This window comes from Engraulis encrasicolus, chromosome 1 (assembly GCF_034702125.1).
Source record: "Engraulis encrasicolus isolate BLACKSEA-1 chromosome 1, IST_EnEncr_1.0, whole genome shotgun sequence".
NCBI lineage: Eukaryota > Metazoa > Chordata > Actinopteri > Clupeiformes > Engraulidae > Engraulis > Engraulis encrasicolus.
The window spans coordinates 28,685,801-28,704,088 of record NC_085857.1 but is presented as its reverse complement, the minus strand read 5'-3'; the positions used below and the strand labels follow the sequence as shown (position 1 = coordinate 28,704,088).

At 42.8% G+C, this 18,288-nt stretch overlaps 1 protein-coding gene across 1 annotated transcript; it reads left to right on the top strand.

The window, feature by feature from the left end:
- The first annotated feature begins 2,744 nt into the window (after window positions 1-2,744).
- Window positions 2,745-17,703, top strand: LOC134449678 (gastrula zinc finger protein XlCGF57.1-like). Its single transcript, XM_063199761.1, has 6 exons — window positions 2,745-3,116; window positions 3,322-3,489; window positions 3,671-3,732; window positions 6,302-6,374; window positions 15,423-15,569; window positions 15,813-17,703. Exons 1-6 carry the CDS (start codon window positions 3,114-3,116, stop codon window positions 16,977-16,979), a joined length of 1,620 nt encoding a protein of 539 aa, XP_063055831.1. The 5' UTR covers window positions 2,745-3,113; the 3' UTR covers window positions 16,980-17,703.
- Window positions 17,704-18,288: the final 585 nt, after the last annotated feature.

Sequence of the window (18,288 nt, the reverse complement as noted above, 5' to 3'; positions counted from 1 at the left end):
GTAATAAACAAATATTTCCTAGTATGGTCCAAGTACAGTCATTTTTGCAGCTAAAAATGGCTATTTTTGGAAATTCAAAATGGCGGACCATGGAGAAGATCCCCCTTTTCATGTATGAAAAGTGCAATTTTTCCAGTCATAATGAATACTTAGAATTTGATTGTGGTGGTAAATATTCATGAAAAAGGTAACATTAGTGAATGGGCAGCATGAATTCTTGAAATAAACAACTAAAAATCTCACACAGTGTCCCTTTAACAAGTCTCAAAGGGACAAAGTCACAGAGTCACGATTTCGATCATAAATTAATTAGTATAATAATGAGACCTGAGTAAAAGGATGACAATTACTAAAAAGTTATTGAGAAATCAGTCTAAACCAAACTACAGCTTGTGCTGTGTATGTGTGTAAGTAAAATGTCATTTAATTTCATATTTTTTTCACCTAATTGCGAAGCGGGCGTTGTGTTCACGCCACAGATTTTAGTGTTCGCGAACCGGAAAGTTGGTTCGCAATGCGAACCGCAAAGTACTAAGGTTTTCTCCGCATGACAACACCGTGGCCGTCAGCAGGTTCATCCAGGTAACACAGTCACATGCGGGAAAAGTTCAGAACCCGGTATGAACACGGGCGGTTCGCAGGTAAGCACTTTAGTGCCGGACATAACTGGTGCCGGCACCGGCTCCGTTCTGGTCAGCCTGAAAGCCCTATTAGTTGAGAGCTCCCTTAAGAAAAGAAACCTGCATTGGACTAGTTTCCCACCTGGAAAATGCCCTGTGTGCCAGATCACCAGCCCAGCTGGTTGTCAATATTTCAGAGTAAATTTACATCTAGAGAGAGTATTTACAACACTCCTGAGTGTCATATTACTCTACAGTGGAGTCAAGAATCAGGGTAAAAGGCCCTGCCCTGCCCTAACGGAAGGGCACTGGGTTGCTATGCCAGCGACCCGGGTTTGAGTCCGACCCAAGTCTATTGCTGATCCTTCCTCTCTCTCTCTCTCTCTCTCCCCACTCGTTTCCTGTTTTTTTATGATGTTTTTGGCGTTATAATCACAATGTTCAAAATCAAATACACACATTGTCAAATAAATTCCTGAGTATTTCATTCCACCTAATGTAGCCCTCTGTAATAAACAATAACAACAGTGTGAATAGGCTTGAGGCACAGTGATTGGCATTCATCGTAGTAAATGGCACATGAGAAAAAATATGGCTAGGGAAACTAGAGGACAATTAATTTCTTCCTGGAACTTTGCTGCTCACGGGGGCCATTTGTGGCTTGGGGGGCCCTAAGACACCGCATAGTACGCTTATGCCTCGGGCCGGCCCTGGTGATTGACTCTTCCCTAATCATTTTAAGCCGCAGCGATCGTGAAAGAGTTGGTTTCAGTTGGTCTCTGTTAATGAAAGTTTGTGCTGTGCCTGTCATGAGCAATTCCTGAGTGAGTGGAGATGCAAAGTCAGTGCACATTGTCATGTTGTTGCTTATGAACATGCTTAGTAGGCCTATATTGATATGTGATTGCAAATATTTAATTGAATATCGGTGACTTCGCTCCACCAGCCTCTCATAGACACAGGATATATCTCTCCGTGCGTCACTTGGAGCACACACAGATTTCAGCACCAAGCACATGGACAGCTCCGGACACACCGTTGGAGGTGAATGCTGGAGCGTGGACAGCTTCCCACAAGAGTAAAGGGCCATATAAGGTGGCAGGGCTTTACATTAACTTTTTTGCTTGCTGGCTATTGTGGCTAGTGGTTTTCCTGAGACATTCAGCTATTCTACTAGCCACAAATTTTATATTGTTTTTTTATTTGTTTATCATGACGCTTTCTAACTTCAGAAGATGAGGTGCTAAAGCAAGACGATGAGTGCACAGCTTTCTACATGGTAATAAATCATACAAATACAAATTGAGTGACTGAGCTTTTTCTCAAACTTCTACAAACAATCAATATTCATTGTCAATATTTCAGAGTAAATTTACATCTAGAGAGAGTATTTATAACACTGCTGAGAGTCATATTATTCTACAGTGGAGTCAAAAATCAAGGTAAAAGGCCCTGCCCTGCCCTAACGGAAGGGCACTGGGTTGCTATGCCAGCGACCCGGGTTTGAGTCCGACCCAAGTCTATTGCTGATCCTTCCTCTCTCTCTCTCTCTCTCTCCCCACTCAAATAAAACAAATATTTTCTAGGATGGTCCAAGTACAATCAGTTTTGCAGCTAAAAATGGCTATTTTTGGAAATTCAAAATGGCGGACCATGGAGAGGATCCCCTTTTTCATGTATGAAAAGTGCAATTTTTCCAGTCATAAATGAATACTTAGAATGTGTTGGTGGTGGTAAGTCGGCTATTCATGAAAAAGGTAACATTAGTGAATGGGCAGCATGAATTCTGGGAATAAACAACTAAAAATCTCACAGTGTCCCTTTAAATTAATTGCTTTTTACTTTTCAGATTTTTTGAGTGGTAAATTTACTCGTACTTGAGTACATTTTGAACAGAGTAACAGTACTTGTACTTGAGTACAATATTTTAGTACTCTTTCCACCTCTGGTGTAGGCCTACCTTCTAAGATTGGTCTTCAGCCAATCGGTTGAAGTGGGAAGCCTTTCACGAGGAAGCCTGTGTATGTGTATGTCATCTCCCAACCACATGGGGGCAGCAGGTGTGCATAGGCAGCATTAGAACTATACCGTCGTCTTTTTCCGCCAGACCTTTTCCCACAGGCAGCCGGTGTAGAACTATCCAGAAAACCTCTCTGCCTTTCTCTTTACTTTCCTTCAATCGCATTGACTGCAAATAGCATGGAGGTTCTAGTGCTATGAAATATAGCGTGCTGTGCATGTTCTGTATCGGTTGTCCGTGTTAATACGGCGGCTTGCGCGGAGAAAGGCAGTCTACACAGACTGCATTGCTCCGTGGTCGTGCCCAGGGAGGACCACAGATGTAAACAAATTAGCTTTCTGGCTCTTGCAACTCTGGTGTCAGAACTGTCTTGTTGTAGAGGCAGGCCTAGAACTACATGGCCCTTTCAAATAAGCGAATAAAGGAAGCGGAATTCTACTCAACACTTTTGGAATTAGACTAAAGCAACACATATGGTAAGTTCATGTTTTGTGACAAATATTAAAGTTTTCACACTAGTCACATAGCCTGGCACTGAACCTTCATCACTCTCTTGTGAATGTGATGGTAACACAAAAGTTGTGCGTTTACACGCTTGATGCTCAATCATTTTAGCCAAATTTAAAGACTGACAGGGTTGCCCAACTTGGTTGCATTTCCTAATGTGCTTGCACTTTGAAGGACCCGCATACAAACGTGGACGTGTTACAATTGAGGGTAGAGGAGGAAAATTATTGGCAGCAGTCACAGGATCATGAAGTTGAGTTGTGCCAGACCCTGAGACTACAGGTAGAAGATCTCCAGAAGAGACTTGAGGAGAAAGACAACAAACTCACTCAGGCAAACGAGGTAAGCCATGTTTGCTAACCTGAAAAATATGCTGTCTTTTTCTGTTGCAGTGTCTGAATTTAAATATGATGCTATTCTAAACTTTGAAAGAGTTCTTCACCAAAGGTTTGCACATGTATGAGTAGGACGTTTTTCTGAGATGCAGTCCTGACTTCCTGTCCCATCTCATTGTCCCCAACAGGTGATCAGAGCACTGAGGGATGAGGTGCAGACACTGCAGCAACAACTGGAGCAGCACAGACGGTCAGTACAGACACACTATCCTCTTCATTCACATGCAATACCCACACTCGGACCCATTGGGGTATTTCCATATTCACTCGTACCAAATCTGAGCTTTTCCGATTTGCAGGGGCGTTTCTGGACCAAAATTACCAGAGGGGTGGCGAGGTGGGGCACATAAATTCCCAAAAGAGATACATTTTTAATGTCATGAATATTACATACAAACCCCAACTCCACTGAAGTTGGGATAGTGGGTAAATTGTGAACAATAACAAAATACTGTCACTTTCAAAACATCTGATTCTGATATTATGTCGAGAACAGCACAAAGAAAACATATCCGCTGTCAAAACTGACAAAAATTCAGAATGAACATGAAACAACAACACGTCTCAAAAGAGCTGGGATGGGGGCAGTAAAGCTAATGTTGAAGAAGACTTAAAAGAAAGAAGAAAAAAAACAAGGAACAACACTTAACAGTTAATTACATTAACCCATTGATGCCTGATGTTGCGTTGTGCAACATTGGCCCTAGCGCCTGGAGCTGCATTACGCAACATTCAGGCTCATGAGATTTGAGACAACTTTATTAAAAATCTGTTTGTTTTAGATGAATGAACACATTCTAATGAAAGATGAGGGTCTTAGTGTTTAAATGCAACTCAGTGCACATTTTTATATGCGTCAGAAGCTGAGATATTTAGGTTTTTGTAGGCTGAGGGCAGCTTTTCAAGGGCTCAGGCATTCAGGACCCTTTTTTGCAGGTGCCTTAGGCGCCGCGTCAATGGGTTAACTGATGAGACCATTTTTTTAAATATCAAAACCATGTTAATTCCTGTCGTGGACATGATTTCAACAGCTCAAATGGTAGGTGTATTCTTCATTATGTTCCGTAGTGCTTTCTTTTCATTGTGCTTACAATGGGAGAGAGGAGAGAGATCTCTGTCATTTTATCACCTGGTTGTCCCTATGGTGAAGCTAAACTGTTAGAACATAGTAGAACATGCAAATTGGCCTTATGTAGCAATAATTGAAGACCTTCTGTAACGAAGCCTAACTAGCAGAGTTGGCGTAGAACGTTAGTAAACCTCCCTCCCTGAGCCTCATACAGTGTCGATGCCGTTGGGATGGGGAACTGGTCCTTTAGTCCAGCGGTATCGCGCTGTGCCTCCCATTTCTGAACCGATGTAGTTGATGACGTCGCAGATTCGAGCTCCGAGGGGGACGAACAGGTGCAAGAAGACTTTACTTTTTGTTATTTTAGCTGATTATGATGTTTATTGCATCATCTTCAAAAGTCCCAACTCATTTGAAACATGTTGCAGTTATGAGCACATGTGTCCCCCAAAACAATATTTTTTTCTCGGATTTAACAGTCAATACGTTGTCTGTACAATATTCTCCATCTAATGACCGGATTGAAAGTTTTCATTGATTTTATTCACAGTTTTACCAAGTGTCCCAACTTCACCGCAGTTGGGGTTTGTACAAAAACTTATACCATGTCGCAGTCATTTGGGTGCATTCCAATATGCGGCCTTGCCTCCTCCACTTGTGCTTGTTTCCTCGCCCCGCCTCCTGGCCCCTCTTCCGTGGAGAAACCGATAAAGTTTCCCAGCTGTCAGCCTAGCCACAACAACTTTTGAGGGACTGTTTTTCATTCACCATCCCAATTGCAAATGATAAGACTTAACAATCAAGCTTTTGCAAGATATTGAAATATAATGCTGTTGTCTCTTCATCCTTGCCAACTCCTAGCTGCCAAGGTGTCATAGTGTCCCAGCCGCCGCAGCGCCCTTACTACTCGCAATCCAGCCCTGGCAGGGGGCTCCCCTAGGTGGCCGCTGGTCTCTGCCTGAGGTTTCTTCCTGACTACAGGGGGTCTTTTTTCTCAGACCTCACTGAGCTTTTTTTCCCCCTCACAAACTATGAATCAAGTGAAAGGGAGTTTTTCCTCACCCCTGATGCCACCAGGGGCCGCACCTGAGCGCCCAATCTCTGTGTGACTATCTATGACTTATGATAGGCCCAGCCACTATGGACCTTACACATCTAAGAATCCTGGTCCTAACCTACGTTGACCTTATGACTCTACATTCTCTGTCTATCTCTTCTTCCTCTGCCTTCCTGCTTTTTCTGCCTCTCCTCTATACCTCTCCTTTTAAATCTATCTCTAACAATGTTTTTTCCCATTTGTTAAGCACTTTGAGTTACATGCCTTGTATGACACAGTGCTATACAAATACAATTATTATTATTATTATTATAATTATTATTGTCAGTGATGTCATCATGACATATTACTTCCTGGTACGAGGCCACAAGCACAAGTGGAGGAGGCAAGGTCGCATATTGGAACGCACTCATTGGCTGTTCAGCACAGGGGCCACAACAGGGCCCACCCTGGCCCCTATCTAGGTCCGCCCATGCCGATTTGTTCATGCATTGACGTAAAAAAAAAAAACGCTTGAAACATTTTTCTTGGAAAATGTATGTACGGTATATTCATAAAAGCTATGGAAATAATACTAGCTTGCGGTGTGTCCTAACATTTCACCTTCTGCCATTATTGTGACTCTCTCCACAGGAAGTACAGTGATGACGCAATTGGAAAGAGAGACCAGCAGTGTCAGTGTGGAAGAGGAAATGGCATAACATTGGTAGGTGTAACTATCAGTCGTTTCTTCCAGCCTGGGGCCTCATGTACGAAGCTCACTTACGGACAAAAAAGTTACTTAAGTTGTTTTCCACGGCCACGGTCAGATGTACTAAAACAGACTAGACGTAGAAAACTGCGGATCTCCACGCGAATTTCAGGGCTGCTGTGGAAGTTTCCGTAAGCGTGGAAGTTGCCGTAAGTGGTGCCTTGCGTCTTTTTGGCGGCACACAGAGGCATGCAGCACAACTACGTGTTGTACGCGGTCGGAAATATTGCAGAGATGCAGCCAGTTACAGTAAACGTGGATTTTTAATGTTGAGGCGCGTGATTAAAAAAAAAAAAAGATGAAGAAAACCACCTCAACCATATTATTGTTGAGGCAGCTGGTTAAAATTAAGCTGACTCATGAAACTATCCTGGAATTACAACGAAATTGGTTGCCCATCAACAGCATTATTTGGCAACTATTAAAAATTGAATAACCTATTTTCTGGATCTGCGATGCGTCTTCTCGCATTTGTTGGGAACGTCCTCATCGCTTGTCTTTCTCTTTTAATAGGGCTACTGTAAAATTAGTCCATCAATTGACAGGTGATTTTTATAGGCTAACTGAGTTGGCTGCAAGTTATTCATACACGTGGCGTAGCCTTTCTGTAGTACATGTGTCATCTTTCAGAGTTATAACCGACATAAATGTTTATTTCTCGGAAGCCTTGGCGACTGCCTCATCGCAATGTGTTTTGATGTAATGCCTTAAATATGAATTGTTGGGAAATCTGCATTGTACTGCAGTATAACATGACAGTTTTTTCTGCAGTCCTCACATTAAAGAGTTTATGAAACGAAAACAAAGTAAAGGAATTTGACCATTTCCAGGACAGATTCTGAAAGTTCTAAGCCTTGTGAATGAAATGGGATATTGTCTGGGTGATATTTTGTCCTAAAAGTCATGTTAAAACGTTCCCAAAAAGTGTTTTTTTGGTGACATGCAAATTTTATGCAAATGATATGCGTGACATAGAAGGGGTGAGTTCACCTCATTCCACCTTGTTCAGATCAATGGCAGCTAGTACCAAAACAAAGCGCAGTGTCAAGCAGTGTGTTGCTGGAGAGCTGAACCAAAGAGGTTGGATATTTAATAAAGAGGACTCGAAACACGCCCACTCAATGCAAAAGCGAGTGCTCAAAATTCGGTCTCCTAAGGGGGCGTTGTCCCTCCTTCTTCTTCTCTTTTCGTGGTGTTTGCACACGACGGGTGCTACCGCCATCTACAGCGCTAAGGGGACTTCATTGATTCTCAACCTCAGGACTCCGAAGGTCTCCTAACCGAAGGTCTCCTAAAGGGGCGTTCACCCGACATAAAGTGGATACCGGAAAAGAAACAAAATGACGCTTCTTGTTAGATCTACTTTCTTTGGCCGAACGGTGCCAGCTGCAAAAATGGCTACTTGACAGAAGGAATCTCTTTGCACAAGTTCCCTTCTGTGAAGAATGATGGAACTGTGGCCAACAAGGAGAAGGCTAAATCAAGCTAGGGCTCTGTGGATCCAATGCGTGGTTTTGAAGCAAGCTTGTGGTCACTGTTGTGCTCGGCACATTTCCACCCCTTGTGCTTCACCACAAATGTGGAGGTCGCGGGCATGGTTGGACTGAAGAGAATGCTATTGCCTCAAGCAGTTCCAACAATTGACATCGCCAGCGTGCAGACTGAAACTGCCCCTGTTTTACCTTGTCCATCTGCTTTGTATGTTGTTTTCAGGAAAGGGTAATGCACATTACATGCCAAACCGTTGCGAATGCTCTCGGAATATGCACTTTTTGTTGATTGCCATTCAACTGGTCAATATATTGGTTTTGGGAGGATATCCGCGCATCAGCGTGGTGCTCTCGGTCGAGGACAGCCAACTCACAGACTGGGCTACACTGCTTAGCGAATAAACGTATATGGGTCATTTCACGTGAAATCAGACACTTTGGGACCCGACCGACACGGATTTCAATCATACTTGGTGTGCCTTTTCAGTAGCAAGGTAGCACCCCAGAACTGCATTGGTTTGAATCTGACACTAATATTAAGGGAGAAACAGACTAGGAAAGGTTCACATGTGAGGGTAGGACACTATACATTCAGCCTTGAATATATCAGTCAGTGTTAGTCACAAAAAGATGCCTGTGGTGTTGTTTGAAAGCTCTTTTCTGGCTCTACATATTACACAATCACCTTGGAATACAACTACTCTCAGAATATGAATTATGATAAATTGAAAAATTAAAAATTGAATATCTAAAAAACTTATATTTTAAAATGGCCAGTTCCTTGTCCAAACGTAGCCGGCAATGTCATGAGCAGCACCTAAAATGCTGGTGTTCGGTTTGTTATTCATTTCAGAGAGAAGTTGACTCACAAATATGGCATCATACAGACCACTTACTAATGATATGGTAATACCATAGTAGCATCACATGACAAAACAAAAACAAAACAAAAATGGTCAGTGTCCATGGTCCCAGGTTTCAGAAACTAAGGCAGATGTCCATTTATACACACCAAATGATGATATGTGAATGTTTGAACATTCCTTCTCTGTGTACCTGTGCCATCTTCCCTTTACCGTACTTTAAAGTGATAATCAATGGCTACACTCTCATTGTGTACTCTACCAGTGCATTTGAAGCAGCAGCTGTGTCTTTTGTAGATAATGTATAAGTACGTCCCGTTGCAGTTACAGGTTCCACTACCAGAAGCACATCCTGATGATCCATGACAAGTCTATCTGGTCTGAAGGGAAAAGTGAAGGATGGAGATGGCCCATGAGGATGCAGGAAGTTCAGTTTCACCTCTCCAGTGCTCGGCATACATTCCTCAGCACATGCTAGCCACCAGTTGCCATCATATACAGCTACAACATACCCTTTGATGCTTGAAAATGTAACGCATTCCTTTACTGAGCTCACTCTTTCAACTCTGCCTTCTCTGAATGCTGAAAATGGCCTAACTTCCACTGTGTCCATTGACAATGGGCAGAAGCTGTGTAGTTTTTGAGTACCTGGAATAGTTCTTGCAGATTCCAACCTTTTCAACAGGTTCTCAGCTTCATGATGGTACATCTCTGTTGTGGCAAACTGGCAATGGATGTCCTTGACATTATCCTTGACAAATTCAAACAGTTGGTATGGTGTTACAATTTAATTGTCAATAGGACGTTGCAGACTTGCTCGTGCAGCAAGCCATTTAACTGTCCCTCCAACGCCATCACATGGACCTTTGCCATGTGATGTGGCAAAAAAGTGCCACTCTGCAGGTATGTGAAAATCTGCCTCGTGGTGGCACAAATTTGTTGTGTTTTTAAGGTTCTTATATTGTGCAGCACAGCCATCAGAAAAAATATAGGATCTTCTTTGGACGTTCTGTCATTGATGAAGTGTCACTGAGGAACTGAATTAGGAGCTTCTGAAACAGATGTACAGCAATTGTATCATGAATGTTGCAGTCTGAAATAACAACAAAACAGATTTGTTTCCCAGTTTCAACTGATCTTGGTAGTAGCATACAAATGGATGGATTGTGGCCTGCACTGGTTGTTCCAGTGAAATGATTGAATAGCATCTTGAATTACAAAACTATAGTTTTAAAAACGTTCCTGGTTCAAGGGAGTCAGTCAAGGATAATGTCAAGAACATCCATTGCCAGTTTGCCACAACAGAGATGTACCATCATGAAGCTGAGAACCTGTTGAAAAGGTTGGAATCTGCAAGAACTATTCCAGGTACTCAAAAACTACACAGCTTCTGCCCATTGTCAATGGACACAGTGGAAGCTAGGCCATTTTCAGCATTCAGAGAAGGCAGAGTTGAAAGAGTGAGCTCAGTAAAGGAATGTGTTACATTTTCAAGCATCAAAGGGTATGTTGTAGCTGTATATGATGGCAACTGGTGGCTAGCATGTGTTGAGGAATGTATGCCGAGCACTGGAGAGGTGAAACTGAACTTCCTGCATCCTCATGGACCATCTCCATCCTTCACTTTTCCCTTCAGACCAGATAGACTTGCCATGGATCATCAAGATGTGCTTCTGGTAGTGGAACCTGTAACTGCAACGGGACGTACTTATACATTATCTACAAAAGACACAGCTGCTGCTTCAAATGCACTGGTAGAGTACAAAATGAGAGTGTAGCCATTGATTATCTCTTTAAAGTACGGTAAAGGGAAGATGGCACAGATACACAGAGAAGGAATGTTCAAACATTCACATATCATCATTTGGTGTGTATAAATGGACATCTGCCTTAGTTTCTGAAACCTGGGACCATGGACACTGACCATTTTTGTTTTGTTTTTGTTTTGTCATGTGATGCTACTATGGTATTACCATATTATTAGTAAGTGGTCTGTATGATGCCATATTTGTGAGTCAAATTCTCTCTGAAATGAATAACAAACCGAACACCAGCATTTTAGGTGCTGCTCATGACATTGCCGGCTACGTTTGGACAAGGAACTGGCCATTTTAAAATATAAGTTTTTTAGATATTCAATTTTTAATTTTTCAATTTATCATAATTCATATTCTGAGAGTAGTTGTATTCCAAGGTGATTGTGTAATATGTAGAGCCAGAAAAGAGCTTTCAAACAACACCACAGGCATCTTTTTGTGACTAACACTGACTGATATATTCAAGGCTGAATGTATAGTGTCCTACCCTCACATGTGAACCTTTCCTAGTCTGTTTCTCCCTTAAAGGAGAATTCCGGCCAGTTTGGATTAATATCCCATCTTGGGTGGACCGAGGGAAAGGGATGAAAGGCAAAACCGCGAGAAATTTTCATGCCTGCTGCGCAAAGTTGTTCAATTGCACTGTTTTCGGTTAAAACCTGACCCTTCGGGCACGTAATTGACCTGTTTTAAAGCTCCTAGCGTACATTAAAACCCTTTTGAACGCTTTGGCCGTGGTGTGTGGGTCCATACAAGTCGATCTAGTGGTTCACATTTCCATTAGGTGGCATAGGTACGATACAACAGGAGTTTTCGAAAGTGGCGCACCTACCTCTTTCAGCTTCCGCCTTCCAACTACGTCCGCAAAATGGTTCGCCAAAGTGATACTTCATAGTAATCCATTTTATTTTTGTCCACCAAAGACGAGCCACAAGAAACATATTCACATGTTTTCATGCCCTGAGTTGTTATTGTCGCGCAGATTCACTTCTCTGTCACTGAACGCAGTGTAGTGACGTCACGGTGTCACATGACTCCTGGAAGGAATAATTCTTTATCTGTAACAAATATTCTGGTTCGAAAAAGATAACCATGGCCACCAAACTCTTCAATTGAACTACCCCAACGGAGGATCCATCTAAAAATATCAAACAGTATATTACGACAGCGCCTCTCTTTCTCGCTTATGTATAATAACTGGAAGAGCGAATGGCGTTCCTTCCAGGAGTCATGTGACACCGTGACGTCACTACACTGCGTTCAGTGACAGAGAAGTGAATCTGCGCGACAATAACAACTCAGGGCATGAAAACATGTGAATATGTTTCTTGTGGCTCGTCTTTGGTGGACAAAAATAAAATGGATTACTATGAAGTATCACTTTGGCGAACCATTTTGCGGACGTAGTTGGAAGGCGGAAGCTGAAAGAGGTAGGTGCGCCACTTTCGAAAACTCCTGTTGTATCGTACCTATGCCACCTAATGGAAATGTGAACCACTAGATCGACTTGTATGGACCCACACACCACGGCCAAAGCGTTCAAAAGGGTTTTAATGCACGCTAGGAGCTTTAAAACAGGTCAATTACGTGCCCGAAGGGTCAGGTTTTAACCGAAAACAGCGCAATTGAACAACTTTGCGCAGCAGGCATGAAAATTTCTCGCGGTTTTGCCTTTCATCCCTTTCCCTCGGTCCACCCAAGATGGGATATTAATCCAAACTGGCCGGAATTCTCCTTTAATATTAGTGTCAGATTCAAACCAATGCAGTTCTGGGGTGCTACCTTGCTACTGAAAAGGCACACCAAGTATGATCGAAATCCGGGTTGGTCGGGTCCCAAAGTGTCTGATTTCACGTGAAATGACCCATATGCACATAGCGTAGGCCTACTTTGAAGCGTTGATTGTTTGTTTTTAGTATTGTGGTGCATGTGTGGCTGACGTTTGGACACACCTCGTCCTCAGAGTCAGGCTGAGGGACACGCAACGCCTGTGACTTTGAGCACAAAAAATAATAATAATGATAAACACTAAAAATATGCTGAGGACTCAGGCTATATAGGGTGTTTTTCCAACAGCCTAATACCTCCGTTTTTTCTCTAGTTGATGATATTTTTGCATGTAGCCTACATGACACATCACACTATATCGCGCAATTGAATCAAAATGCCCCCCATTTGTCAACAAATACACACGCCATGTCATCTTTGGGTCATGGCAAAGCGCCCTTAGCAACCGTAACCATAAACATAAGAACTGTCAGGCTATGTCAACAATCATCCTTTCACCTGTCAGACATGTCACTTTCTGCAGATGTATCAGTGCCTCTGAAATAGATTTGTGCTGCTGTTTTTTTTTGCTCATGAGGTTGGATGTGTGGTTTTTCGACACGCTGATGTTTGTATCAGAATTTTGGTTCCTTTATAAGATGTGGGTCCATTTCTCACATCGCCATACTAGCAAACCAGGGACTCCCCTCTTTGATGTCACAGCCCAGCTCATTAGTCACACCAAATTTCACAGAATTCACACTTTGAGTTGCCATTTTCACAAGTTCCTCCAGGATGATTGGGTTCAAAGTCTCATCGATGCTATCAGAAAAAACAAGGCTTTAATGGGAATGACCGTTTGTTTTCGTTTCATAAACACTTTAAGTATTACCAATGCCTGATTTTATACACGCCGAAGTAATTTTGTTAGGCTATTGCGCGCAGCCTTTTTCCTTTTAAATTGGCTACCTCCGAAACAGCGCCTTCACCTCGCATCATGATTTCCCGCGTTCCCTTTCCAGTTCTTTCAACCAATGAATGCACGTGAATGGGTCTGTTCATACTAATTAGAATATTCATATAGAATATTTAAGGGAGGAGGCAAGGCGGAGACTTGGGCCCGCTTGTGCTCGTGCATGTGCGCAAGATTTCACGGCAAAAACTGGTTACGCACTTATTGATACATCCGGATATTTTTGTCCGTAAGTAACTTTCAAGATTTTCGCGCCCGCACTTTCTTGGTAGGAAATCCACGCACTTCTTTGTACATGAGGCCCCTGGTCTCACAAAATTGCGTTGAATACAACACGAGTCGCGTATTGAGTTGTGCGACAAAAGCAATTCGACAGTTTGTAGTTGGACTTGGGCGAATATTTAGCAAATTAGCTATGATGCGGTTCGTCGACAGCCAATAGGAACGTTGGAATGCTTGCATTCTGCTTTTAAGGGGCACACTTCTATCGCTTGCATCGCTCTTGCTGCACAGTCCAGCGATTCTCTGTCGCTTGATGTTGTCGTGACCGGTGTCGTGGCCTGCTGTCAGTATAAATAGTATAATGTTTACTCTGGTTTTTCTGTGCCTGATCAAATGCACTGTGAGCAAAGCCAATGACCCCAGTGAGCCCTGCGTGCATGCGTGCGTGTTGTATGTCTATGTCAATATGTTAGTGTTTGAAAACTGCACCTGTGTGAGTGTGTGTTGTGACTGAATGTGTCAGAGAGAGAATGTAAATTCTTGTAGGAGTGTGTGTGTGTGTGTGTGTGTGTGTGTGTGTGTGTGTGTGTGTGTGTGTGTGTGTGTGTGTGTCTCATGTCGGTCGCTTTAGGGTTAAAGAAATTTCATTTTGACGCAAGGATTAGTGACCTTTCAACAACTATATAACAGCTTAAATTTCTTATTCACTCAGAAAAATCTAAATACAGCCATTAATGTTTGAACATTGCCCACAAAAGTGAGTACACCCCAGATTAAAGTCCGGTAGAGAAGGGGCCATGTTGGCTTGAATCGTCTAGAAATGAAAAGGGATTAAAAGGGAGGTCGTCAATGTGCATTTCAACCTTTCTTTACATTGAACTTTTACATTTTGAGTCTGCACCTGGCTTAAATAAATTGGTGTGAGATTTGAATGCAATCCTATGGAAGTCTGCTTCATGATCAGTAGTCACAGTACATGTTGACATGCATATTTCTTTAAATTAGGTGTAAATCAGATTTCCAATGTTGACCGCATTCATGCATCCCCAAACCATGTCAGTACCACTACCATGCTTGACTATCGAGAGGATAAACTTTTTTGTAAAAACTCACTTGTTTACTACCACACATGTTTGACACCATCTAAAGCAAATTTGTTTATCTTGGTCTCAAGAGAGATGAACAGATCAAGGATATGAATCACTGGAACCATGTTGTATGATCTGAAAAGACCAAGATAAACAAATTTGCTTTAGATTGTGTCAAGTATGTGTGGTGGTATAGCAGTGGTCTCATTATTTTTCTCCAAGGGCCAAATTATGTACAGCGTGAGGCTGTGGGCCATACCAACACCCCTACCCCAATGAGAAACAAGTTAGATGTGGACAGAGAATAGATTTTTGGTTTTCCGGTGTTCCCTTCTTGTCAATGTCTGTTATGAGACTGTTAGCATGACATCTACCTCTCTGTGAATGCTCTTGAGAGATATGACCCACTGAAGTTTTAGAGATCGATAATTACACACATCTATGTTTTCATTTGTTCTGACCACCCTGGTGGGCCAAATGTTTGCCATGCCCGGGCCGGATTAGCCCCACATACTTTTGTTTGGAGACTAAGACTCTATAGTGTCAGTATGTGGTAGTATCACCACATTGGAGAAGATTGTTTGTTTGACAGGGTTGGCCGACCCTATACTTTCACTTTCATGCCTGAAGCTTGGTAAAGCGGTCTCTCTGTCTTTTTTCTTTTTTTTTTTAAAGGCCAATGAGGGTGATATGCCTGCCTCAAACCTTAGGTGCAAGGACCTGTCAAGGCTACTTGCAGCTTTAAATATTATTGTCCTTAAAGTCGTGTTTGTGTGTTTACAGACAAGAACTGTCCTGTCAGACTGTCGTCCCAGTGAGCCAGAGTCTGGTTCCTCAGAAGCAGGAACATCACATAAGGAACAGGATATTGCATCACAGAACCCTCCACTATGTCCTCCTTTGGCAACCAACATTGCTCTTAAACCTGAGGTATGGCTGGTTGTATTTTAGGTCTGCCTAAGCTTTATAATCATCTAGTGTGACATCTGATTTTGTTTTTTTTCCCACAAGAAAATTATTTCCTGTGTCGCCAATAAGCCAATACGTTTAAAGTCCTCTTCAACATTGCTTTATTAATTGTCATGAGTTTGAATTGTGGGGGGGTTAAAAAAGTTTGAGAACTACTGATCTAGTCTATTACTTAAAAACTTAAAAATGCTTTGGCCGTTTTAGGGTAGCGGGATCCCAACTAACATCCTCCTGTCCCATACCGCGGCGGAGGACGACCCAGGAGACGTTCCGGTGTCACCACAGGAAGTGGAGGACGACCCAGCAGAGGTTCCAACGTCTCCTGGTGATGACACACTGACATCATCAGATGAAGAGGAGGAGACAGTAGATTTTCCTTTGATCCTTGCTGACGGTACACTCATTAGAGTGAAATCACAACGACAACTGAATCAATTACAGGGAGAACCATCTGGTACAGAAAAAAGAAAAGAATGTGAATGTGCTGTGTGTGGGAAAATATTAGCAAACATCGGAACTCTACGTGAACACTTAAGAGTACACACAGGAGAAAGGCCATATACTTGCACTCAGTGTGACAAAACGTTCAAACAAAGGTCTTCCTTTGTTGCTCACCAAAACGTGCACAGAGGGGAGAAGCCTTATGCCTGTGCTCAGTGTGGAATGACATTTAGGTCTTCAAGCAATTTACGAGCTCACCAGAAAAAACACCATACACAGGAAAACCCATCTGATGCTGAAAAAAGAAAAAACTTTGAATGTCATGAATGTGGGAAAATACTATCAAGCAAATTGAGTCTAGATAACCACTTGAGACTACACACAGGTGAAAGGCCATTTGCCTGCACTCAGTGTGACAAGGCATTCAAACAAAAAACCGCCTTATCCATGCACAAAAAGCTGCACACAGGGGAGAGACCTTATCCCTGCACTCAGTGTGGAAAGGCATTCAGGACCTCATTCTCTCTACGAGCTCACCAGGAAAGGCTTCATGCACAAAATGCAGATGGCATGCCTAATATTGAAAGCAATAAGTCTGCCTGTGATGTGTGCGGGAAAATTCTTCGAAAAGAAAGTCTCAGTGCTCACAAAAGAATGCACACAGGTACAGGGTGTCAATGTGACGTGTGTGGTATGATAATTGTCAACCAATCGAGTCTCCTCAGGCACAAGCTAATTCACACAGGCGAAAAACCTCATGCCTGCACTTTGTGTGGAAAAACGTTCAGATATAAACCCCGTTTAGAACGACATCAGAAACATCATGTTTATGCAACGGAAGGACCATACAAGTGCTCTGCTTGTCAAATGGAATTCAAGACTCCCGGGTATTTGAAAAGGCATGCCAGACGCAAACATACTGCTGAATAGCCCTATTCCCGCGCGAATAGACCAGGCACGATGCGATTCAAGCGACAGAGTGCAGCATCAAGCGATACGAGCGATTGAGGAGACTAGAGTATGTCCGTACAGGCAGAAGGCAAAGTATTCCAGCATTCCCATTGGCTGTGGTCACTGTGTAACGGTGCAACCGACTATGTTTTAAGTTTTTAAAGTTATTTTGAGTTGGGCGCCAGGCAGCACGAACACTGCCGTCGGATTAACCTGTTACCACTCCCACAATGAATAAATAACCAGTGATGACCTTGGAAATAATTCAGTTCCACACAAGAAAGTCGTTTGTTATTTTTAGTGCACTCTTCAAATAGAATTAAACAATACAATATTTTTCAAATTACAATAAAGTAAACCCCCCAAAAGAAATTGTCCTTACTTGATGAAATGTTTGTGTGTGAATGTGTGCAATGTGTGCGCGCTTGTGCATACGGGAGAGATGGGTCTGAGCGGATGAGAGCTGAGCAGTAGCGAGGTTTGAGAACGGATAGTGGAGCCAGGTGAACGAAGATTGAATTCCTTTTACCGTCCTGGAGTTCTGAAGTCTTCGCCCTGGTCTGGAGATACAGACAGCAAAGATTGTTGGCTGTGTGAGACCTCCTGGTCTGCGCAAGTCTTTCGTGACAACGTCCGACTCTGTCGATGCGTCCTGGTCACAGTCTTAGAACAGACAAGGCTCTTTTGCCGTTACGAACGTCAACGATACTTCAAAGGGACATCTTCCAGGTTCACACTCCGCGTTGTTCTCTCTCTCGCTCTGCAGTTGTCTCACAAACTCTCAGCCGCCATTGAATTTGAACTTGGCCTCTTTATAGGCTACGGGGATAATTGGTGACTGCAAGGTGACATGGGAGATGTAGTGCGTAAAACGGTAACGCTGCGCTCTCACTCCAGAGGAGACAGAGGCAGTCCGTTACAACCTGACCTCTATACAGTCATTGGCTGTCGCGGCTTGTCGCCGAACCGCGTCATAGAAAGTTGAAAATATTTCAACTTCAAACTGTCGCGCTCGTCTCGCAAATCGCTCTAGTCTCCAGAATCGCTTTTGTCGCGCGACTCAATACAAAGTCAATTACTTCCGTTGCTCGCCTCGCTCAGATCGCCGCTGGTGTATATCTGCGGTTCTTGTCCTCTGTGCTCCAAGATAATCCATACCGCTTCAAAGCGTAATAGTCATAAAATGAGTTATTTGACTGTTAGCTAGACTTCCAAAATCTGAGTTGTCAATTCACTCTGTATTCCTATGATATTATATTCCCTGTATGATGCTGTATTCCCATCAACG